The sequence below is a fragment of the Halichoerus grypus genome, chromosome 15 (genome assembly GCF_964656455.1).
Source record: "Halichoerus grypus chromosome 15, mHalGry1.hap1.1, whole genome shotgun sequence".
NCBI classification, from domain to species: Eukaryota; Metazoa; Chordata; class Mammalia; order Carnivora; family Phocidae; genus Halichoerus; species Halichoerus grypus.
In genome coordinates this window covers 47,971,412-47,985,922 of record NC_135726.1, presented here as the reverse complement: position 1 = coordinate 47,985,922, position 14,511 = coordinate 47,971,412, and the positions used below count along the sequence as shown (strand labels likewise).

At 40.3% G+C, this 14,511-nt stretch overlaps 2 protein-coding genes across 9 annotated transcripts in view; one reads left to right on the top strand and one right to left on the bottom strand.

The window, feature by feature from the left end:
- Nucleotides 1-14,511, top strand: part of LOC118537544 (uncharacterized) — an 89,761-nt gene that overhangs the window by 57,219 nt on the left and 18,031 nt on the right. For 2 of the 8 annotated variants that reach the window (XM_036095043.2, XM_036095041.2), the window contains exons 1-5: nt 6,052-6,249; nt 6,859-6,925; nt 11,194-11,248; nt 11,514-11,640; nt 13,611-13,706. In XM_036095043.2, coding sequence (XP_035950936.2) covers nt 11,213-11,248; nt 11,514-11,640; nt 13,611-13,706 — 259 coding nt within the window. In that variant the 5' untranslated portion in view covers nt 6,052-6,249; nt 6,859-6,925; nt 11,194-11,212. Of the gene's footprint in view, nt 1-6,051; nt 6,250-6,858; nt 6,926-11,193; nt 11,249-11,513; nt 11,641-13,607; nt 13,707-14,511 lie in introns of those variants that run through there. The other 6 variants (XM_036095042.2, XM_036095033.2, XM_078063509.1 and 3 more) reach the window with 4 other exon arrangements.
- On the bottom strand, nt 12,870-13,625 carry LOC118537560 (succinate dehydrogenase assembly factor 4, mitochondrial-like). The gene has a single exon (XM_036095075.2). The coding sequence runs from the start codon at nt 13,506-13,508 to the stop codon at nt 13,185-13,187; it is 324 nt and encodes a 107-aa protein (XP_035950968.1). The 5' UTR covers nt 13,509-13,625; the 3' UTR covers nt 12,870-13,184.

Below are 14,511 nucleotides of genomic sequence, written 5' to 3'. Positions count from 1 at the left end.
AACAATAAAACATGGTACAGTTTTCTGAGGCTGGCAAGCCTGGGGGAACAATTATAGCACCCAAGTTTGAAAAAGCAAGGCAAGGAGAAGTTACTGGACACAGAGAAGTAAGGCTTACCAAGCAAAAGGTGTAATGAGACCTATGGTGTGTGTGTATGGGGGGTGGTCAAAGCCAACCTTGATTGATCAGGTAGAGAGGGAGCTAGGGAAATATGTAATCCAATTTCACTCTCTTCCTGCTCGCCAGTCTTATACTGGTGTAGTCCATTGATACAGCCCATAATGATTAACCTTGGAGGCACAGAGCAATGTAGAAGTGGGTAGAGAGCAGATCTGGAGGGACACAGGGAAAAGATACATTTCGCTGACCCTTTCTTTCACAATCCAACTTATTCACAAGTGCCTTTGGCTCTATGACCTCTCTATATCAATCTCTATATATTGCTTCCGCATTAGTACAACCCATTCTTTTTGCCCTGAATTACCGTGTTATCTTCCTAACTAGTTTTCATCTTCTAATTTGTGCCAGGGTTCAATTCTTTAACCTCAAATAACCCAAATCTTATATTGTAAAATATATGCAATGAAAACCTTCCTGCTTAGAATTCAGCTTCCAAATCTCATGGAACTAGAAAAGGACATCACATCAAGCCTAAATAAATTAGAAGGAAAGAGATAATAAAGGACAGAAATCAGTGAAATAGAAACAAATGTACAAGAGAGAAAAACTACATCAAAAATCTTGCTATTTATGAAATTGGTTCGTCCAAGACAAAAAGAAAACACAAATGAACAATATCAGGAACGAAAAATGAAGGATTAATATAGATCATACAGACATTAAAAACTTAAGATATTATGAAAAATGTTAAGATGGCAAATTGGACAATCTGGTGAAATAGACAAATTCACTGAAAAAATTTGCAAATTTATTTAGCAGAAGAAGAAAGAGAAAATCTATTTAAAAATTTGTCATAAAGAAAACCCTATGCCTAAACACGTGGAAGAAATTGCATGGATCTTGCAAAAATTCCTCCAGAAAACATAAAAAGGGAACACTTCCTAACTTTTTTTGTGAGCCTAGAATAAACTTGATTCCAAAATCTCAGGTGGATATTACAGAAAACAATATAGACCAAGTTCTCATAATCAAAGATGCAAAAATCTTTAACAAAACATTAGCAAATCAAATCCAGTGATATATAAAAAGATATTACATCATGAGCAAATGAGGTTTATTTCAGGAATGAAATATATTTTTAACATTGAATGCATTTTACCACACTAATAAAGAAAAAAAAACAAATTATACAATCATCTTGGTACATAAAAAATTAGTGAGTAAAGAACATTTGACAAAATGCATGACCCATTCATGATGAAACTCATAGAAAACTGAAACCAGAAGGCAACTTCCTGAGTCTGTTGAGGGATATCTTACTAACCCCCCCAAACAAATCAACAACAAGCATCATACTCAATATCAAAATGTTAAAATCATCCCCCTAACATTAGGTATAAAACAAGGATGTCTGCTGTTAAACAACCTCTACTCGACATTGTACCGGAGGTCCTAGCTGTTGAAATAAGGGGAGAAAAAGAACTAAGAGACATACAAATTAGAAAGGAAGGACTAAACTGTTATTTTTTAAGTTATGTTTTATATTTATTTATTTATTTTTAGAGTGGGGAGAGGGGCAAAAGAAGAGGGGGAGAGAGAATCTCAAGCAGACTCCATGGCAAGCTTGGATCTCATGAGGGGCTCGATCTCACGACCCCAAGATCATGACCGGAGCCAAAACCAAGAGTTGGATGCATAACCTACTGAGCCATGCAGGTGTCCCAAAACTATTATTACTTGCAAATCACATATTTGCTTTGGGTTTTCTAGGTACACAATCTATATAAATTCAAAATTAGTGAATTTATCAGTGTTGCTATGTATAGGTCAATAAATAAAAGCCAATTGTATTTCTATATATCTACAATAAATTAAAAAAAAGGAAATCATACCATTTACATTAAAATATGACTAATACCTCAGAATGAGTTTAACAAAATGAACAATCCCACTACACTGAAAAACACAAAATTTCTCTAAGAAATTAAAGAAGCCCTAAATAAGAAAGAATATAACATTCATGGACTAGAAGGCTCAATACTGTAAATATATAAAAATTTCCCCAAATGTAGGGCGCCTGGGTGGCTCAGTTGGTTAAGCAACTGCCTTCGGCTCAGGTCATGATCCTGGAGTCCCGGGATCGAGTCCCGCATCGGGCTCCCTGCTCTGCAGGGAGTCTGCTCCTCCCTCTGACCCTCCCCCCTCTCATGTGCTCTCTCTCTCTCATTCTCTCTCTCTCAAATAAATAAATAAAATCTTTAAAAAAAAAAAAATTTCCCCAAATGTATATAATGCAATACTGATTAAAAGTCACAGAAAATTTTGTGGAAATTAACAAGGTAATTCTACAACTCATATGAAAATGCAAAGGGCCAAAAATAACCAAGGCGATCTTACAGAAGAATAATAAAGCTGGAGGACTTTTGCTGCCATGTATAGAAATCCATTATACTGGTACAATGTTTAAGACAGTGAGATACTGGGGTGCCTGGGTGGCTCAGTCATTAAGCGTCTGCCTTCGGCTCAGGTCATGATCCCAGGGTTGTGGGATCGAGCCCCGCATCAGGCTCCCTGCTCTGCGGGAAGCCTGCTTCTCCCTCTCCTGCTCCCCCTGCTTGTGTTCCCTCTCTGGCTGTCTCTCTCTCTCTGTCAAATAAATAAAAATTAAATCTAAAAAAAAAAAAAAGACAGTGAGATACTGATGCAAGGAAAGATAAATGGACCAGTGGAACAGAATAGAGTCCAGTAATAAATCCTTACATATATGGTGACCTGATTTATGACAAATATGCTAAATGCAATGATGCTGCCCCCAAATCAATTCCAGATGGTTGGGGACTCTGTGAATATAAAATAAAATTTTTAGAGGGAACAGAAGAGAATACCTTCTTGACCTGGGAGGAGACAAAGACATATTTTTAAAAAATATTTATTTACTTTTTTTGAGAGAGAGTGTATGTGTGCAAGTGGGGGAGGGGCAGAGGGAGAGGGAGAGAGAGAATCTCCAGCAGACTCCCTGCTGAGCATGGAGCCTGACATGGACCTCGATCTCACACCCCTGAGATCATGACCTGAGCTGAAATCAAGAGGCGAACACTCAACCAACTGAGCCACCCAGGTTCCCTGAAACAAAGATATTTTTAACAGGACACAAGAAACATTAACCATAAAATAAAAATATTGCAAGTTGTAATATATTAAAATCAAGGACATTTTTCATCAAATGGCAACATTAAGGGAGTGAAAAATCAACCCACGGAATGAGAAACGATATCTTTTTCTCTCTATATATATATATATTCAATAGATCTAGATGTATAACTGATATGGGATTTATATCCACAATATACCAAAAAAACTTCTAAAAATCAGTAAGAAAAATACATCTCAAAAGAAAAAAAATGGGCAAAAAAATGTACTGAGCCACTTCACTAAAGAGGATAGTCTACAGGTCAGTAAACATGGGAAAAGTTGATCAAAGAGACTGCTACCCACACATCAGAATGGCTATGCTGAGAAAGAAAGAAAATGCCAAGTACTGAGGTGAACGGAAACCAACTGGAACTCTATGCTTTCCATAAATGTGTAAATTAGTACAATTACTTAAAAAAACTTTATTGAGGTATGATTGACATGTAAAAAGCTGCACATATTTATTGTATACAATTCAATGAGTTTGAGGATAAATATACATCTGTGAAGCCATCACTACCATCAAGGCCATAGACATATCCATCACCTACCAGAGTTTCCTCCTGCCGCCTTCCCCTTCTTCTTTTCTTCTTCTCCTCCTTCTTCTTCTTCTTCTTTCACTTGAGATCTACCCTCTTAGCAAATTTTAAATATACACCACAGTATTGTTAGCTAGAGACAGTATGCTGTATAGATTTCCAGAATTATCTAGATCAATAAAATTTAACAATATTAATTCTTTCTTTTAAAGATTTTATTTATTTAACTGAGAGAGAGAGAACATGAGAGGGGAGAGGGTCAGAGGGAGAAGGAGACTCCCCGCTGAGCCGGGAGCCCAACGCCGGGACTCGATCCTGGGACTCCGGGATCATGACTTGAGCCGAAGGCAGTCGCTTAACCAACTGAGCCACCCAGGCGCCCTAACAATGTTAATTCTTGATCATGTATCTTGCATAACTGTAACTTTGTACCTCTTGACCATCACCTCCCTCTTTCCCCCTCCCCAAGCCCCTGGCAACCACCATTTTACTCTTTGCATCTATGATCTTGACTATTTTGGATTCCACATTAAGTAAGAGAATATTTGTCCTTCTCTATCTGGCTTATTTCACTTACCGTAATGTCCTCCAGGTTTTTCAATGTTGTCACAAATGGCAGGATTTCCTTCTTTTTAAAGGATGAATAAATTCCATTGTATGTTTGTGCCACACTGTACATCCCTCCGTACTGTTTTCCATAGAGGCTGCACCAATTTACATTTCCACCAGCAGTACACAAAGATTTCCTCTTCTCCACATCTTCACCAACACTTGTTATATTTCCTTTTTTCTTTTAATAATAGCCACTCTGACAGATGTGAGGTCATATCTCATTGTGTTTTGATTTGCATTCCTCTGATGATTAGTGTTGTTGAGCACGTTTTCATGTACCTATTGGTCATTTGTATGCCTTCTTTGAGAAATGTCTATTCAGGACCTTTGTCCATTTTTAAATTAAATATATATAGATTTGAGCTATTAAAAATTATAGGAGTTCCTTATTGTTTTGGATATTAACCCTTTATTGCATATATGGTTTACAATTTTTTTTCTAATCTCTAGGTTGTCTTTTCATTTTGCTGATTGTTTCTTTCGCTATGAAGAAGATTTTGAGTTTGAATTAGGCTCACTTGTTTATTTTTGCTTTTGTTGCTTGTGCTTTTGGTGTCATATCCTAGAAATCATTGCCAAGACCAACACCAACAAGATGTTTCTGTTTTCTTCTAGGGGTTTTGTAGTTTTAAGCCTTATGTTTAATTTTTTAACCCATTTTGAGTTGATTTTTGTGTATGGTATAAGGGGTCCAATTTAATTCTTTTGCATATGGATATCCTATTTTTCCAGCATTATTTATCCAAGAAACTATCCTTCCCCATTATGTAGTCTTAGCTCCCTTGTTGAAGATTGTTTGACTGTATATGTGTGGGTTTATTTCTGGGCACTCTATTCTGTTCCATTGATCTATGTGTCTGTTTTTATCCCAGGACCATACTGTTTGATTACTATGGCTTTATCATATAATTTGAAGTCAGGAAGTGTGATGCCTCCAACTTTATTCTTCTTGCTCAAGATTGCTTATTCCAAGTCTTTTGTGCTTCCATCTGAATTTTAGGATTTTTTTTCTATTTCTGTGAAAAATGCCACTGGAACATGATAGGGATTGCATCAAATTTGTCGGTCACTTTTGGTAGTATAGACATTTTAACAATATTCTCCCAAACCACGAACACGAGCTGTCCCTCCATTTATTTTTGTGTCTTCTGCTCTTTCTTTCATCAAGTATAATTCATGCACCTCCTTGGTTAAATTTGTTCCTAAGTTTGTATTGGTTTTGATGCTATTGTGAATGAGACTGTTTTCTTAATCTGTTTTTCGGTTTGTTGTTAGCATACAGAAACACAATTGAGTTTGTATCCTGCAACTTCACTAAATCCGTTTATTCCACGTTTTTTGGTGGAGACTGTAGGGTTTTCCTATATATAAGACTCTGCCTTCTTTAATAGTTATGGTCGTTTGCATTTTTCTCCATAATGAGAAAAGTAAGTTACAGAGGCTCTAAGAGGCAATGCTCTCTCAGGGGAATCCTCAGTTACCAGCAGCCTGCACCTGCGCACTCCTGGGGGGCTGGAACTCCCACAAACCACTGGGCTGAGCTCCGTTAGGGGCGGGCCCAAGTTGCATGCCGGGAACAATCTGAGCCGCAGAACTCTAGGCTTCCGAGGCATTTCCTCTTTGAGACTGCATTTCCCAGGAGCCACCACGCCGAATTAGCCGCCACTTCCGGCACCCGAGGGTCGTTGTCCTGGTGGGGTGAGGCCCTGAGGTCGAGGAAGGACTCCGTGGCTGCCAGAGGCCTCTACTGAGCAGGACCCCAGCCGGAGGGACCCGCCAGTGTGGGTGGGCAGAGACAGGCGCTCAGGACAGGGCGCTGACAGGCACCCGAAGGAGTTTCGCCAGAGCGCGCGCGCAGCGAGGAGGGGGATTGTGCGACCGCGAGTGGTGGACGTGGAGTGTTGGGGGGGTGTGCGTGAGGGCGCGCCTGGGGCAGCGCAGCTGCGGGGACGGGGACGGGGGTGTGTGGACGCTGAGCGCGCTTTGCTGTGGCTGTGTGTGTGTGTCACGGGGACCTGTGGCCCGCCTCTTCGTCCGTCTTCTCTCCTCCCAACCACGTGGCTGCAGCATACCAATGGCCCCAGTAGGGAGGCCAGATACTGAGCCTAGAATGAAAGGTCCCCCCAGAAAGCCCGGGCCTGGACTTGGGATGGGAGTTTCAGAGCTACAAGTGCCTGTCTGGGGCCCCCACGGGGGCAGCTACATGTTCAGCACTACCGCATTCTCAGAGTCCTGTCCCCAGGAACCAGCTTCGAACTCGGGGACCGATTCCTCCTTTTACTCCCATCCCATTTTGTGCCAAGTAAGGGAGGTGTGGCCCTGGAGGGTGCTTTCAAATTTAGCCTGCGCTCCAAGAAAAGCCTGGGGTCTCATGCTCACCTTCTCCTTCCCCAGTCGTACCATTATCCAAAAGGACCCCGAGAAGGATGAGAGTATTATTGCTGCACGTCTAAAGTCAAGGGTGAGTTCCTGCTTTGTTTTGCATAAGAAATACGTTTTTGTTTTTAGAATATAGAGGTTCCAGTAAATTTTCCGGAAATGTAGGGAGACGTGCAAATTGATACCCCACCATTTGGTCCCCCATTGCCCCTCACTGCTTCACTTAATATTAACTTGGTAAATAATTTGGTAAATACCCAAAGCAGTTTAGTAAATTGTTCATATCTTCTTGAGCACTCCCTTTTTCTAAGATGACACGGAAATAAAACTCCAGTGATTAATGCTAAAGCTTTATTTTAGACTCTGATTTGGTAAGAAGGAAATTAGTGTTTAGGTGGAATCACACACTGGATATCTTTTGCTCTTTAAGGGCCTGCTTTCCAAAGCAAGGGAAGAAGGGAGATGGTTAGCTGATTTTAGTCAGTCTGAGGCTTTCAGAAATGGGAAAGTGATGGCAACAGAAGTTGGTATCAGTAAGAGCCAGGATTTTTCCAGGGCGTTCCATCAGTTGAAATTTGTATTATTGGCCACGTCTGTTTGAAGTTTGGCAGCTCGAGCTGTGTGTTGGGCTTCCTTTTGTGTGGACTGAGAATCAGTATAGTGTGGTTGAGATTAGGGGCTGTGGATCCAGATGGAATATTGGCTCTCTGGCTGTCTCAGGTTTGTAATGAACATCAGATGAGTTAATATGTATAAAGCCCCTTAGAGCAGTGCCAGGCATACAGTAAATGCTTGATATGTTTAGCTGTTGTTTATGTGTGTTTTAGCTCATTCCTCTCAATTTCTATACAGCAGGGGCATTAGGAATATGTGATCCATGGTGATTGCTGCCTGCATATTAAGAAAACAAGTGAGATGCTCAAGCGATATAGATTCTTGGGCTGCCAGGGTGGCTCAGTTGGTTAAGCATCTGACTCCTGATTTCAGCTCAGGCCATGGTCTCAGGGTTGTGGGATCAAACCCCGTGTGGGGCTCTGTGCTGGTCATTGAACCTGCTTAAGATTCTCTCCCTCTGCCCCTCCCTCCCCCTCTCTCTCCCTCCAAAAAAAAAAGGAATAAAAATGCTTAACCTGAGTTGCTATGATTCCATTTATGGTCTCAGAGGACCACAAATCCCTTGAAATAGTATACCAAAGTGTTATGGTGGAGTTTATGGGGAAAGTATATAATTTCATGAGATTATTCAAAGTGTGCATGACCTAGAAGGCTTGGATTCATCAGTGCAGATCAGTAGTTCTTAACGGGGGGTGATTTCGCCCGCCAGGGGATGTTTGGTAATATTTAGAGGCAACTTTGGTTGCCACAGTGGGGAGCAGTGATACTTGGATCTAATAAGTAGAGGACAAAGATGCTACTAAACATTGTGCAATGTACAGGATAGCCCTCCCCACCATCCTACCCCCCCCCAACAAAGAATTATCTGGCTCAATATGGCATTCATGCTGAGGATGAGAAACCCTGGTCTAGCATTAAAAGACTGTGATACTTGGAGTGATATTTAAAATGATCTTGTACAAATTGAGTAGTTAAGCAAATCACACTAGACTCATGTGATGGGGTATTATGCACTTAAGAAAATTATGTTCATAAATAATCATAAAAAGAGAAAACATTTGATCTCGTGTTAAGCAGTATTCATGTTAGGAACGGTAGTACCCAAGATGTTGTATATGAATCGCATTTACTAAGGGAGGGCAATCTATAAGGATTCTCTCCAAAATTATGTTTTCATAGTTTTTTAATGAAGAAGAGAACCGAGCATGGTACTGTGTATATCCCATGCATTTTCTTACTCAGTCTGCAGGTGCCACTTACCTGCATTATGTTCTTTAGGAGAAGAATCTTGAACATGAAAATTTCTAATTATATTGGTGAGATACAGCTAAAGGATGTTAGAACTGGTTGCTGTTACTTGTTATAGTCACATTGATATCTTTGTTGACTCTCATGACAAGCTCGGTTCTTTAATGGTTGGAAGTACCCACTTCCTGATAGCTCTGTTTTTATTTTTATTTTAATTTGGAAGTAACTTTATTGTGGGGTTTTGTTTGTTTGTTTGGGGGTTTTTTGTTTGTTTTGTTTTTTATTTAGAGAGAGTGTGTGAGCAAGGGGAGGGAGGGACAGAGAGAGAGAAAATCTTAAGCAGGCTCCATGCTCAGTGTGGAGCCCGACGTGGGGCTTGATATCACAGCCCTGAGATCATGACCTGAGCCGAAATCAAGACCTGGACACTTAACTGACTGAGCCACCCAGGCGTCCCTTTATTGTGTATTTTTGATGATGGAATAGTGTGAAACTATTCTTTTTAAGGAACTTAAGAAGAAAGTTAAAATTATAGTACCACCCTCTAGAGGTAGTCATTATTGATGCTTTGGTTTATATTTTTCCAGTTATTTTTTCTGTGTGAATACAAGAGTTTTGTTTCTGTAGAATAGAATCAGAATCAGTTCGAAAAACAAATCTAATCAAGTCATCGTTTTCATTCATTTCTGGGTCTGTGAGAGAGAGCATAATACCATTGCCTTTCCCTCTGAGGCTTCTGTGCTGAAAGGCTCCTTTTCTCCTTGTCTCTATGATAGCCCTCTTTGCTAATGTGATTCTTTAAGAATTGCATTCGCCAGGCTAAGCTCTGAATATTTTTGGTTAGCATTCTAAGAAAGAGCAGGCCTTACACTATATTTTATTATATGACTTACACAAGAGAAAGGGAAACAGTGAAGTTTCTTTAACAAGTGTAATCTTCTTTATCCTCAGCAATAATGATGACACATACTAGCTGCTAATATTAAGCAGTTAATATGTCATGTGTCATTATATATGTGTCATTATGTACTTCCATTGAATTTTGTTAGTATTCTTTTAGGTTTCTTACTTCTCCAGCACAGAAGGTGAAGTCTGAACAAGAATAAGTGTATAGCAGAGGATGACAGAGCCTATCAGAAAAAGTCATCTACCGTACTTTGAGAGTTTACGGGAAATACGCTTCTTTTGGTCTATAGAGTCACCACACTTTGACCAAATTATAAGCCCATGGGATTTCTATAGAGTTAAAGAAACTCTGTTGGAAATTCTAAATCTGTTAAATGCAAAATGACTAATAGCAGAAGACGATACAGTGGCTGTTTAGAGAATACTGTGGCTGAAATGATAGGTTTAGAAGAGGACGTGTAAGACTATCAAATGTATATAAGACATTGCTCAGGGCCTGCAGACATTTTTTGTAGAAATTATTGTAACCTGCTCAGATAAACATAGACATCTTAGTGTTGGTTCAAGAATTGGGAAATGAAACAAACCCGTTAAGTAAAAACAAGAGCTTATTAGAATATCCTAAGTTTTTCCACATTAATAGGGAAGTTGTCTAAGTAAAAGGTTGCCTTTCATCTGATTTGGAGAACAGCTTCCTCATAGGAAAAAACATATATATATATATATATATATAAACATACATGTATGTATGCGTTTATGAATATAACTGTATATATATTCCAAGTTAACGCCTTGCCATACAATTATGAAGCACTCTTAAGCAAAAAGTAGAGAATTAGGGCCACAATACAGTGACAAATACTGTTAACATGACATATAATTTTCTAGAATTTTTTTCTGTCAATGTGTGTTAGTCTTTATATATATACACATATATTTTATAGATGTAATCATATTCTGCATCCTATTTTGTAACCTGAGTTTTCTGCTGACCATGTATCTTGAACGTGAATGACCACTTAGTATCCCATTACGTGGATGCCCTGCCATATTTAACCAGTTGGCTTCGGTGGACTTAGAAAGCCAAATGCTGCCTGAGCAATCCCATCTACATCCTTCCCAGTTTTCATGCCTTGCCCCACTTCTCCCAATCCTGAGTTCACAAAGAGGTTCTGATTTGGATGATGTGACCCCCTTCTCAGCCCTGAAAGGTGGGACGGGGGCAGGAGGATCTGCACAGAGCAGGATGGGGAGCCCAGTCCTAGGCTTAGTCATGCTTCCCAAGAATGGAGGATCCCTCATATTTTGGAGGACGGGTTCCCCAGGCCTTGGGGGAGAGCTTGATTTTTTGTCCAGACTCCTCATGTTTGATGCCAATTTGTATGGCGGTGGGGTGGGAGGAGAGGTGGAGGGACAAAGGGAAAGGGAGATTGTGTGAAGCAGAGAGGGATAGAAGAGGAATTTTAGGGAGTAGTTGGGACATAGAAATGGAAGAAAAAATTGTTGTATTAATTTGAGTCCCTTAGAGAGCACCAAGGCACAGCTTGGCTTAAGCCCTTCTTTTTTTTTTTTTCTATCTAGGAGGGGAAGCACGAGGAAGATGGATCAATTTTGTCATTCTAAAAACATGGCCTACGTAAGTTGGTATTTCTTCCCCTGAAATATGATGACTTCACATTTTTTTTTTTTTTTTAGCCATTCTTTGCCATGCGGGGATCAGTAGGTTATCCCACAGCACACAGCAAGTTTGCTGTGCAGTGGCAAGATTCTTCCAGAACTTGCAGGCACCCTGCGAAGCACCATATTGCTCCTGTCCTGCAGTGCGGTTCTTCGCCTCCTCTCTGTTCACCTTCAAGTAATTTCCTTCAGTGTCATGGTAATACATGTGTGTGTGGTTTCAGGGATCTCTGTCATTCGGGGACGTGGCCATCAGCTTCTCCCAGGAGGAGTGGGAGTGCCTGGACCCTGCTCAGAGGGCCTTGTACAGGGATGTGATGTTGGAGACCTACAGCAACCTGGTCTCTCTGGGTAAGACTATCTCCCCCAATAGTAGTTCATTCTAAAGATTAATTAAAATTACAATAAAGGGGTGCCTAGGTGGCTCAGTCAGTCAAGCGTCTGCCTTTGGTTGAGGTCATGATCCCGGGGTCCTGGGATCAAGCCCCGCCTCAGGCTCCCTGCTCATTGGGGAGCCTGCTTCTCCCTCCCCCCACCCCGCTCATGCTCTTGCTCACTCTCTCTGTCTCTTTCTCAAATAAATAAATAAATAAATACAGTCTTTAATTAATATATACAATAAAATTAGTATTGAACAGTTATAATTAATAATTTAAATTTTAATTTAATTTCATAATTTAACTTAAAATAATTTAAAACAATTAATAGTTTAATAAATTATTAGTGTCTCTTCTCTGGAATATTAGCTTTCTTCACTATGAGTTTCAGGGCTTTTAAGAAATAGCTGAGTTTCTTCTTGTTCCCAAAGGAAATCGTTTGGAATTTGTCAGGTTGAAGACGGGCATGTCTGTTTTTACAAATTTAGGGGCGCCTGGGCGGCTCAATTGGTTAAGCGTTTGACTCTTGATTTCATCTCAGGTCATGATCTCAGGGTCATGAGATCGAGCCCTGTGTTGGGCTCTGCACTGGGTGTGGAGTCTGCTTGAGATTCTCTCTCTCCCTCTCCCCCGTCCCCTCTAAAAAAATATTACTACAGATTTAAGCAGATCTCAACCATTTTGTGGGGTTTTTTTTGTATATTTAAAAAAATTTTTTTCTACACCACTTGTCATGTCATTTCTTTTTTTTGTTTTTGTTTTTTAATTTTTTAACGTTATATTCATATAAAACAATTTCAGTTCAAGTATTTCAAACTTAGTTTCTTAATATTTCTCCACAGAAAGCCTAGAGCCTTGGAAAAATACATTTAAGATCGAAGGATAGCTAACACTTACACTGAGAGCTATGTGCTATGCACTGTTCCAAGTGGTTTACATGTACTTACTCACTTAAATATCTTCTCACTACCTGATAGGGTAGAACTAGCATTAACTCCAATTTACGCATGAAGATAACTGAGATGTAGAGAAGTTAAATAATTTATCCAAGATCACATGGCTAATAAGGAGCAGAGCCAGGATTTGAACCCAAGTAAACTGGCTCTGGAGTTAGATTTTCTGTTGTTACTATGGCCTTATCAAACTATAATGTGTTACTTACCTCACATTTAAAAAGTCACTATTACCTAGTATGCGGCAATAAAAATCATTAAAACTTGTTTTATTTACATTTGCATTTTATAAGCAGCTGATTAACATAAACTGAAATGTGATGAAATGAGTTTGCAGCTCTAATCGCCATTTATATACTCCAATATATTTAAATTAAATTAATGTGCTAATGTACAACTATTTCCCCTTAATTTATAGCAGCATATTTTCTTTCAAGGCATTATTTATGTTTTTAAACACATTATAGAAATTAAATGACTTAAAGGATATACAGAAAGAAAACAACTGGAAATAAATTCAGATGTACATATTCAGAAAAAGATACTGAAGTTAATAATATGTGTCTTAAAAATCAATACAGCGTCCTTTTCGTTCCCAGTCTCCATATCGGGTAGGTTCTGGGCCTCTAGGTCCACCTTTTTCTTTGGTAACAGGATTAATATCATCTGGAAATTTTGTCAGTGGTTCTTTCTCTAAATTAGAATCTTCGGGTGCATCAAAACGACCTTCTGGTAACTTTGGCTTCTTAAGGGATTGTTTGATGGGTTTGGATTTTTCTCCTTGAGAACTCCTTTTCCTCACAGAATGACATAAAAGGGGTGACCTAGCCGCTCTCCACGCGGTGGCCGGGACGCAGCCAAGCAGCCAAGCCAGCCTTGGCACAGACATGGGGCCAAGTCCCACAGCGTCCTCGTGGGCCCAGCAGGGAGAGGCGGGTAGTCAGTGGCACCGACCGGGGCCCACCCTCTCTTTTTTTTTGTTTTTAAGCAGTAAGTTCCATTTCTAAGCCAGATGTGATTACCTTATTGGCGCAAGAGAAGGAGCCCTGGGTGGTTGTGAGGAGAGAAACAAGCAGATGGTATCCAGGTGAGTAGGGGAGAAGCCGGCAGAGGGGGTCAGAGAGGGGTCATACCCTTGAGATGTGGCTTGGGAAAATGCCTTCAAAGACCCAAGGCCTGTTGGATAAAAATGCCTGAGATCTGAGAAGGAAATAAGGACCACACAGTGTGGGCTTTCAAAGGAACTCCATCTTTTGCTAATGATCTCTAATTTTTGTTCTTTTATTTCCTCTCCTTTTAGTGGAGTGAGTGCCCTCTTTCCCAGTGTAACCTTTTTTTTTTTTTTTTTTTAAGATTTTATTTATTAGCGCGTGCCCATGAACAGGGGCAGAGGGAGAGGGAGAGCGAGAACCCCAAGCAGACTTCCACGCTGAGCGTGGAGCCCATCGTGGGGCTCGATCCCACGACCCTGAGACCATGACCTGAGCTGAAATCAAGAGTCAGGCACTTAGGGGCGCCTGGGTGGCTCAGATGGTTAAGCGTCTGCCTTCGGCTCAGGTCATGATCCCAGGGTCCTGGGATCGAGTCCCACATCGGGCTCCCTGCTCAGCGGGGAGCCTGCTTCTCCCTCTGCCTCTCTCTCTCTGTCTGTCTCTTATGAATAAAGGAATAAAATCTTTAAAAAAAAAAAAAAAAAGGGTCAGACACTTAACTGACTGAGCCACCCAGGCGCTCCCCTCCCGCAGTGTAACCTTTTAACATATATTTTGCATCCAGCTGCTTTCCAGCTCTGCTTTTGCATTTACATTTCTATATGTGTTTCCAGTGTCTAAAAAATGTTTTCATATATTCAGCAAATATTTATCGAGGGTCCACTCCAAGCAAAGCACTGT

Bases quoted from the DNA above. Each gene is read 5' to 3' on its own strand.
- LOC118537560 (XM_036095075.2), bottom strand. From the start codon at position 13,508: ATGTCTGTGCCAAGGCTGGCTTGGCTGCTTGGCTGCGTCCCGGCCACC.